We start from the raw sequence: 9,568 nt of genomic DNA, 5'->3' as shown, positions 1-9,568 counted from the left end.
GGGTTTCAAACACGGTTGGTTATGTGTTGAACGCGTTGAAGCCTTTGCGGCGCCGCGCTTTGAAGCCTCGTTGCTGTTGATATAAACAATCGTGGTCGTAGGATTGCGATGAAGCCTACAAGAGATGGGTTTTAGCCCTTGGATTTTAATGAAGACGATTTTCTAGGTATAATAGGGTTGGTGCGTAATGGTTGGACTCATCGGCGGGGGTTATTTTTTTTTGTGTGTACCTAGGATAATTTGGATTGTTCCCTTATATTAGATGCATTGAACGTGTTGAAATCTTTGCGGCGCCGCTCGTTGAAGCCTCATTGCTGTTGATGCAAACGACCATGGCCGTAGGATTGCGATGAAGCCTATGAGAGATAGGTTTTAGCCCTTGGATTTTAATGAAGACGATTTTCTAGGTACAATAGGGTTGATGCACAGTGGTTAGACTTCTCAGCGGGACATGTTTTTTTTATGTGTACCTAAGATAATTTGGATCGTTTCCTAACAGTAGAGAAGATGATTTTTCATCATTCCAAAAAAACGGCCTTGCAAACCAACGTCAGTCGGACCACAGCCGAGCACCTGGCCTTTCCACCTCGCCACGGCCGGGGGCGGCCCGACGGACCCCAACGGCGCGGCCGCACCCAGCTAAACCACTGCCAGCCCCACCTGGCAGTCAGCCAACCAGCCGGCCCCGTGGCCGCCACGCCCCTCAAACCCAAGATGGCCAGATCGACACTAACCACGGTCAGACCCTCAACCAGACCCCGTGGTTCGTGCGATATTCCCATCCCCAGCCCAAACGGGAGCCCAGCCAAATCCAAATCTCATCGGCCATCACCACCATTCCACCAACCCGCTCCTGGCTTCCGACTGATCTTCCTCGCCCACTTGCCCCACGCCTCCGTCCTGCCTGCGGGCTGCGGCCTCCATCCATGTATAAAGCCGCCAACGCCCGCCTCCTCCTCAGATCCCTCTCCTCCAACTCAGCCGCGTCCGCCTCCGTGCCCGTCAACCCGCGCCTCGCCTCCGCCCGCCTCGCGCTCTCGCGGCCTTGCGGCGCGTGGGTCGGCCGCAGCAGTGGGCTCGTCCGCGCCGCCGGGTGGTCCGGGACCCGACCGCGCTTCGCCGGCGCCAGGGCGCAGATCGGGGCCGCCACCGTGCCCGCCGTCGAGCGGTTCCAGCGCAGGATGGCAACCCAAGGTGCGTGCGCTTGTCTTCGTCTGCCGTCTGGTTTGGGGGTCGTGTGCGCTTGTCACGCACGGGGCGGGGCGATCTGAGTGACTGAGTGACGCTGACGCGTGCGCCTTGCCTCGTTGCGCTCACCGCTGTTTCCTTCGCTGTATGCTCGCTCCTTTTGGGCTGGGACTTTTTTTTTTGGTCCATTATCCGTCTACCCGGAGCCCCGAGTTCGAATGATGTGACGTGACGCGGTGTTCGTCGCTTCGTGTGGATTTTTGTCTCCTGGGGGGTTGAGGAGTAGATGGACTCGATCGCTGCCGTTTCACTCGGGCTTTTCAAGTGAATGAAGGGATGTTATCCAGATGCGCTGGAGCGATTTTTTGGGTGGTGGATCCATTGGCGCCGACTGGCCATTTCCTGTGTTGGCCCGTGGGTTCGTTTGACGCGTGGACGAAGATACCTCTGCTGGATTCGGTTGGGGGTTTAGGAATCGGGGCGAATAGATTCCAGTTCTTCGCTCCTTTTACTTTTTTGGATATGGATATGGATATTAGATATTCGAGATGGATACTTTGCTACTTATTCGCTTCGCGTTTTGAGTTGATTTGATGACTTGGTTTTCATTGAAGCACGCGACTGTTTGCACTCAGCTTAGATTGCATCTTAAGCTAGTGCTTCCCCCCCCCCCCCCCCCCCCCCCCCCCCCCCCCCCCCCCCCCCCCCCCCCCCCCTTCTGTCATGCTGCAAGCAGAAACAGAGCTCGAGCTCAGGATGTGATGGTTTGTGATCAGTAGTTACAACCTACAGACTGTCGTATTGGTTTGTGTGATCTGGTCTGGGTCACTACTGATTTAGTCGGGGGATACTGATTAAGTGATTAGACTAGGAACGACTAGGAGCTGGTAGTTAGGCGGTGATGTCATGCTTCTTTTGGTTCCCTGGTGATTGAGACTTGGATGCTTCCTTGCTGAAGACCTTAAATGAATCATAGATGCCTTCAGTGATATCTGGTGGGATTGTTTAGGTACTATATAAGGATTGAATTATGTTCATGACTTCATGTGATTGGCAACTAGTTGGGAATTTTTTGAGATGAGGCTCCGACCCTATTTCCATTAACAACATAACGGAGATCAGTTAATCTGGCTTTGATAACAACATTATGGCTATTTCTGAACCAATGCCATTACTGTGGCAGTAAGCTGTTGTGGGACCTTAGTGCTAAGTACTCTACATGAGGTTGTAGTGCATGATCTGTTGTTTCAGACTGTTGTTTGTACAGCATGATTATGCGCTTATCACTAATTTATTATCTTGTTCCCTGTTCCCATATGGATATGTTAATAATTGACTAATTTTCAAGGGGCCACTAACTTGATGACTCATTTAGTTGACTTTGAATGTTCTGCATCTCCTTGAGTACTAAGTGCCTCAGGATAAAGTTAACTTTAGTGAGATCTGTTAATGCAGAGGCCTTTCTTTGTCCCAGTGGCTAATCATGTTGCCTTACTTTGTGTGCAGCTACCGAGCATGCCTTCAAGGATATTCTGACCAGCCTCCCTAAGCCTGGAGGTGGTGAATATGGAAAGTTCTACAGTCTTCCTGCACTAAATGATCAAAGGATTGGTAATTGCGCTGCTTCCATTTGAAATTGTCTTCCCTTTACTTTGGCAGTTGCTAATTTACACTGTTAATTGGGTCGTTTATGTTCAGTGTGATTTTAGTAACCTAAACTGAGGAAAAATTATAATACACGCTTGTAATATTACTTCACTGAAGTTCCTCACTTCCAGTCAACATGAGGGTTTATTAGTTTTTTTTCTATTACTCAACAATCCATGTTAAGGTGAAAATGAAATATTGACACAATTCTATGGCATTCCTTCCTTAAGAAAGCTATAGATTTCCACATCAAATTTGGACTGGTTAATTAACTTTATACATGAGAACATATCACTGGTCGTATATAGTTGGCATCTCCCTAGTCGTACATTTTGTATTTCTATCAATTCTTTAGTTTGTAACACTTAAAATTGTACATTATTATATCTTCCATTGTTGTAACTGAATGTATATTATATCTTTTATTGCTGTTTCTGAATAAACATTTCTTTTGTGATTTATCAGATAAGCTGCCCTACTCCATCCGTATTCTTCTTGAGTCAGCTATCCGTAACTGTGATAACTTCCAAGTTACCAAGAATGATGTTGAGAAAATAATTGACTGGGAAAACACATCTCCAAAGCTGGCTGAGATACCATTCAAACCAGCACGAGTTCTTCTTCAGGTTTGAACTGGTAACATCACACATGATCTCTGTTTCTAAATGCCCTTTGCTCATCCATTGACATTGAACTTTTAGGACTTCACTGGAGTTCCAGCTGTTGTTGATCTTGCAGCTATGCGTGATGCGATGGCCAAGTTGGGAAGTGATGCCAACAAGATCAACCCATTGGTACATTCATCTTTTCTCATTGTTATCTGAGATCTGTAAATTTCATCAATTTGTGCCGAACCACCTGTAACTTTCAGAGAAAAGATTATTTCAAAATAGGGTAGAAGACCTTTATATGCCCTATATTTCTGATGAATCACTTATTGTCTTGGCAACATTTTATTTTTCTGATGTGCACATTTTTGTTTGGACTGCAGGTCCCAGTGGATCTTGTTATTGATCACTCAGTGCAGGTGGATGTAGCAAGGTCACAGAATGCCGTACAAGCAAACATGGAACTGGAATTTAGTCGCAACAAGGAAAGATTTGGTTTCCTTAAATGGGGCTCTAGTGCTTTCCAAAACATGCTGGTTGTTCCCCCTGGTTCTGGTATTGTGCACCAGGTAAATGCTCTGGGCTTGTGGAAATTTTCAGCAGTGATACCATGTCTTGTATCTGTGTAATTCCATCTTTGTTCTTTGTATACAAATATCAGGTCAATCTTGAGTATCTTGGCAGAGTTGTTTTCAACACAGATGGCATTCTCTATCCTGACAGCGTAGTTGGTACTGACTCTCACACCACTATGATTGATGGTTTGGGTGTTGCTGGCTGGGGGGTTGGTGGTATAGAAGCTGAGGCTACAATGCTTGGTCAGGTAAATCTCATATGGGGCCACTTCTTCTCCTTTAATGACAGATTGATACTTGTTGCCTTTTTGTGCTAAGGAGAAAACTGCACTTCTGACATATTTTTCCCACACCCCAAATTATTGAATGGCTTATTTACTTTCTGTCCTTTTGTTTGTTGATTATACATGGGATTTAGTTTAGCATCAAACTCATAAATTTGTTGAGTATACAGTATATTATTAATTATTAATTGGTTTTGAGCTAGGTCCACCTGACCTGTTTGTTATTGCCTTATGCAGCCAATGAGCATGGTTTTGCCTGGCGTCGTTGGCTTCCAGTTAACTGGGAAGTTACGGAGTGGTGTCACGGCCACTGATCTTGTTCTTACTGTGACACAAATGCTAAGGAAACATGGCGTTGTTGGCAAATTTGTTGAATTCTATGGTAGTCCTCGATGCTAGTAGATGGAATGTGCTGTCCTGATGCAATTTAAGTATATGTTATTGACATATTTTCCTGTCTCTTTTCTGTCCAGGCGAAGGTATGGGTAAGCTGTCTTTAGCCGACAGGGCCACAATTGCGAACATGTCACCGGAATATGGAGCTACCATGGGCTTCTTTCCTGTGGACCATGTGACATTGGATTACCTTAAACTGACAGGCCGGAGTGATGAAACAGTATGTTTTCTTGCCTGCAAATTTTTTTGTTACTATTGCGTTGGTATTTTGTGACAAATATAATCATGACATTGGATTCAAGCTTCTCTAGTTGGCTTTGTTCAGTAGGAACTGTTTCATATTTGTTCCTGAAAGTGACTTGTTAAACTTGAAAGGATACGAAATCATCTCTCCCAAAACCCCATGTCCCATTGCCATCCATACTACCATTTCCATTCAGCGTCTTAATTCATTCATAGAACATTATGTGAGACGAATTCTTCATGCGAAACCTTTCATGTTTATTTAGGTGTCAATGATTGAAGCATATCTGAGAGCGAACAAAATGTTTGTGGATTACAATGAGGTAGCCCTCCGTTCTCATTGCAGCACTTGAGTCTCAGATATTATTTTGTGTGCAAAATATAAGCATATTTGCATATGATGGCAGCCTCCAACAGAGAGAATATACTCATCTTATCTTGAGCTGGACCTTGATGAGGTGGAGCCTAGCATGTCTGGCCCAAAGAGGTAGGATCCTGAGTCTCTTCTTCCGATTGGACAGTAGCACTGCATTTTTTTTTTTTTGGGGGGGGGGGGGGGGGGGGGGGGTTAATAAATACTGGGTCTTACTGTGTTTCTCAACTTGTAGGCCTCATGATCGTGTCCCTTTGAAGGAAATGAAATCAGATTGGCATGCTTGCCTGGACAACAAAGTTGGGTTCAAGGTAACTGCTTGGCTGTATACCATATGCTTTTGCATAACATTTGCTTCATCTGATGCTACTAACCTAATACATGTGTGAAATTCCAGGGTTTTGCAGTGCCAAAGGAGCAGCAGGATAAGGTTGTCAAATTTGACTTTCACGGGCAGCCAGCAGAAATCAAGCATGGTAATGTTGTTATAGCAGCAATAACTAGCTGCACAAACACCTCAAATCCTAGTGTTATGCTTGGTGCTGGTCTTGTAGCTAAGAAAGCCTGCGAGTTGGGTCTTGAGGTTAGTCCTCTAGTAATGTAATCATGGGCTGTTATGCTGAGTGCCTTTCTGTGCTTTCTGCTGACGTGAGATGGCACTTGTTTTCAGGTTAAACCATGGGTAAAGACAAGCCTTGCCCCTGGATCAGGAGTTGTCACGAAGTACTTGCTTCAGAGGTATCTTGTCATTGTTTAATAAAGAACAGTGAACCATAGAATTTCATTGTGTGTGTTAATCGAATCTGGTGATTCCTATTTACAGTGGCCTTCAAGAATACTTGAACCAGCAAGGATTTCATATTGTTGGCTATGGCTGTACCACTTGCATTGGAAACTCTGGTGATCTCGATGAATCTGTATCAGCTGCCATTACAGAAAATGGTAAGTTAATTCTACGATGATTGACTGCTGTAACAAATTTCAGTTTTTTTTTTTCTGTATGATTGGCTTATTGCTTACCTCTTTTGCACAGATGTTGTTGCTGCTGCTGTTTTGTCGGGTAACCGTAACTTCGAGGGTCGTGTGCACCCTTTAACTCGGGCTAACTATCTTGCTTCGCCACCTCTTGTTGTTGCTTATGCACTTGCTGGAACTGTAAGTTTGTGTCTTCTCCCACATAACTTATTCTAGGGCTGTCATGGTCAATAAACTTCAGTACATCTGTGCTTCTGGTTTCAGGGTAGTAGTTAATATTAGAAGTTGTACTTTTCAGGTTGATATTGATTTTGAGAAAGAGCCCATTGGAATTGGAAAGGATGGCAAGGAAGTCTACTTCAGGGATATATGGCCCTCGACGGAAGAAATTGCACAGGTATATTCAGTACTGAAACTTTGTTGTCTTTCAGTTGCTATTGTACCATTCACTCATATCAGAGATGTTTGTGTCTCCACTATCTTGTAGCTATAATTGTTACTAAAATGGTACCCAACAGGTTGTCCAATCCAGTGTGCTGCCTGACATGTTCAAGGGCACCTATGAGGCTATCACAAAAGGCAACCCAATGTGGAACCAGTTAACTGTCCCAGAAGCGTCACTCTATTCATGGGATTCCAAATCCACTTACATTCATGAGCCCCCATACTTTAAGGACATGACCATGTCCCCACCTGGTCCCTCCGCAGTGAAAGATGCCTACTGCTTGCTGAACTTCGGGGACAGTATTACTACAGATCACATTTCACCTGCAGGAAGCATACACAAAGACAGTCCTGCTGCCAAGTATTTGATGGAGCGTGGTGTGGACCGGAAGGACTTCAACTCATATGGTAGCCGTCGTGGTAATGATGAAATAATGGCAAGGGGAACATTTGCAAACATTAGGATCGTGAACAAGTTTTTGAATGGAGAAGTTGGACCCAAGACCATTCATGTCCCTACTGGGGAGAAGCTTTACGTTTTTGATGCGGCCATGGTATGTATTGTGAGGTTTTATCTCTTCATTTCTATCAACATTACCTCCTAATGCCTATGGTCCCTACCGCAGAGATACAAATCTGAGGGCCATGCTACTATAATTCTTGCTGGTGCTGAATATGGAAGCGGCAGTTCTCGTGATTGGGCTGCCAAGGGTCCGATGCTCCTGGCAAGTTCTATTCAGAGTTTACGCACTCTCATTTGAATTAGCTTGTATGGGAAAACCATAGTACTGATTGATGAGGTATGCATTGTTTACAGGGAGTTAAAGCTGTGATTGCCAAGAGCTTTGAGCGTATCCACAGAAGCAACTTGGTGGGGATGGGAATCATTCCTCTCTGCTTCAAAGCTGGTGAGGATGCTGATTCTCTTGGCCTCACTGGACATGAGCGGTACAGCATCGGTCTCCCTGCCAATCTCAGTGAGATCTGTCCCGGCCAGGATGTGACTGTTACTACCGACAATGGGAAATCTTTCACTTGCACCCTTCGCTTTGACACTGAGGTAGACATCTTTTAATCTTTCTAGCAGTTATGCCATTTGCAATGTCATTGAACTAATCAATCACAAATTCTTGGTTCGCTACAGGTGGAGCTGGCGTACTTCAACCATGGAGGCATCCTCCCCTATGTCATCCGCAACTTGGCTGGTGCGCAGAACTAAAGCGGATCACACACCATTTCACCCACAACGACAGTGCAGGCTCCATCTTCCCACGGCTAGCGACCTGGTTCAATGTAGAGACTTTGCGATGCCTCTGGAGGGACTTTGCGATGCCTTTGGAGGGCCCTTTGTCGATTCAGCCCCATAAATAAAGTGTGAAATAAAAGCCATAGGAGGAGGCAGGAACCGCTGATTGAGGAACAGGTTTGCCTGCTGTTTGGTTACATGAAATTTCTGTTTCACAGGCGTGTAGAGCATGGTGTAAATGCTTTCTATGCTACTTTCGTTGTGACAAATTGCTTATGCTGTTATGCTCTCAAGCCCTTTAGGTTTCATCTTGGCATTTCGGTGTCTTATGAAACACTTTTTCTTTTTGAGGGAATTCCCCGTGAGTCATTAAAATAGAGCTCAATTTCATGTGAGCCACTGGAAAAAGTTTGGTGGACTTCAGTGCCATTGCTCTAATTTTTTTTCCTCTCCATGCCACTGGTGTTAGATTGGGCTTTTCCGTTGTCAATCTGTAGGTGTGAAAAGTCGAAAATACTCTTAGGTCTAAATATGCCATTAATTTTTTGAGCATTTTAATGATTTCAAATTAAAAACTCAAAACTAGAAAGTTGTAGATCTCATCGATATCTAATTTTATATAAAATTATCCTTATTTAATTTCGCAAAAAAAGATATGATTTGATATGATTAATATATTTTAGAAAACTCATATTTTTTTATGGTATTAAATGAAGATAATTTTTATATAAAAATTGTATATCTCGATGAGATCTACAACTTTAGTTTTGAGTTTTTCTATTTGAAGTCATTAAGATACTCAAAAAAAATTAATGGTATATTTAGACCTAAGGGTATTTTTACGCTTGTAGTTGACACTGTTAGAGCCTAATCTAACGGCAGTGACACGGAGGGCAATAAAAAATTAGAGCAGCGGCGCTGAAGTCCGCTAACTTTTTCAGTGGCTCACAAAGAATTACGGTCTTTTTTTAATGGCTTATTAGGAATTCTCTCTTCTTTTTTCTGACGATGGTAATGTTTATTTTAGCTAGTAGCCAATAGTATGTTTGTTTTTTATCTCCCTCTATCTAATCTTGTTAGTGAACAAGAATTGTTGCTTGGAGCCGGCTTTGCTTAGCATGATCGGGAGCTGAAAATTTGATACAGCCCGAGCCTGTGCGTAGCCCTCTCAAGACTAAGCGACCGCGACTGTTATTGACAAGGCGATGTTTCACAACACTCGTTTGATTGAATTTTCCAGATCAATGTGGTTAAGATTCCTCAAAAACCCCTATGTGATAAAAAAATCTGAAGGGACATATGGTGGATATATATGCCATAAAACTTCTTTAAACCTTATTCAGAAAATAAGGAGAAACATAATTTATGACATATTAATGTGTGATTTGAGAACCACAACTCTTTGGTATCCCATTAAAAAATCCTTGTGGAGAAAATATTGGAGTACAACATGTAATGTTAAAACCTTATGGAAAAATATCAATGTAAAGTGGTACGTTGCTAAAACACATGTAAAACCGTAAACTGTTGACATATTTATAATTCTTGCAAATCCCAAACTCGATGCGTACCAATTTTATCCATATTTT

The 9,568-nt window shown here is 43.6% G+C and overlaps 1 protein-coding gene across 1 annotated transcript; it reads left to right on the top strand.

The window, feature by feature from the left end:
* The first annotated feature begins 822 nt into the window (after window positions 1-822).
* Window positions 823-8,295, top strand: LOC136501756 (putative aconitate hydratase, cytoplasmic). Its single transcript, XM_066497292.1, has 20 exons — window positions 823-1,194; window positions 2,695-2,799; window positions 3,301-3,461; window positions 3,537-3,629; window positions 3,827-4,012; window positions 4,105-4,266; window positions 4,540-4,684; window positions 4,776-4,918; window positions 5,208-5,264; window positions 5,349-5,428; window positions 5,550-5,625; window positions 5,712-5,897; window positions 5,985-6,052; window positions 6,138-6,256; window positions 6,348-6,469; window positions 6,588-6,686; window positions 6,808-7,287; window positions 7,360-7,458; window positions 7,551-7,793; window positions 7,878-8,295. Exons 1-20 carry the CDS (start codon window positions 927-929, stop codon window positions 7,950-7,952), a joined length of 2,967 nt encoding a protein of 988 aa, XP_066353389.1. The 5' UTR covers window positions 823-926; the 3' UTR covers window positions 7,953-8,295.
* The last annotated feature ends 1,273 nt before the right edge of the window (window positions 8,296-9,568 follow it).

Source organism: Miscanthus floridulus, chromosome 13 (assembly GCF_019320115.1).
Source record: "Miscanthus floridulus cultivar M001 chromosome 13, ASM1932011v1, whole genome shotgun sequence".
NCBI classification, from domain to species: Eukaryota; Viridiplantae; Streptophyta; class Magnoliopsida; order Poales; family Poaceae; genus Miscanthus; species Miscanthus floridulus.
Note: the sequence above shows the minus strand (reverse complement) of the source record. Positions and strands in the feature narration are given on the sequence as shown.

What these genes read in the sequence shown, in the direction of transcription:
- LOC136501756 (XM_066497292.1), top strand. Translation starts at nt 927, where the DNA reads ATGTATAAAGCCGCCAACGCCCGCCTCCTCCTCAGATCCCTCTCCTCC. An exon ending in AGCATGTCTGGCCCAAAGAG is followed by an intron (nt 5,429 to 5,549) that starts GTAGGATCCTGA and finishes CTCAACTTGTAG; the next exon opens with GCCTCATGATCGTGTCCCTT. An exon ending in CCAAGGGTCCGATGCTCCTG is followed by an intron (nt 7,459 to 7,550) that starts GCAAGTTCTATT and finishes CATTGTTTACAG; the next exon opens with GGAGTTAAAGCTGTGATTGC.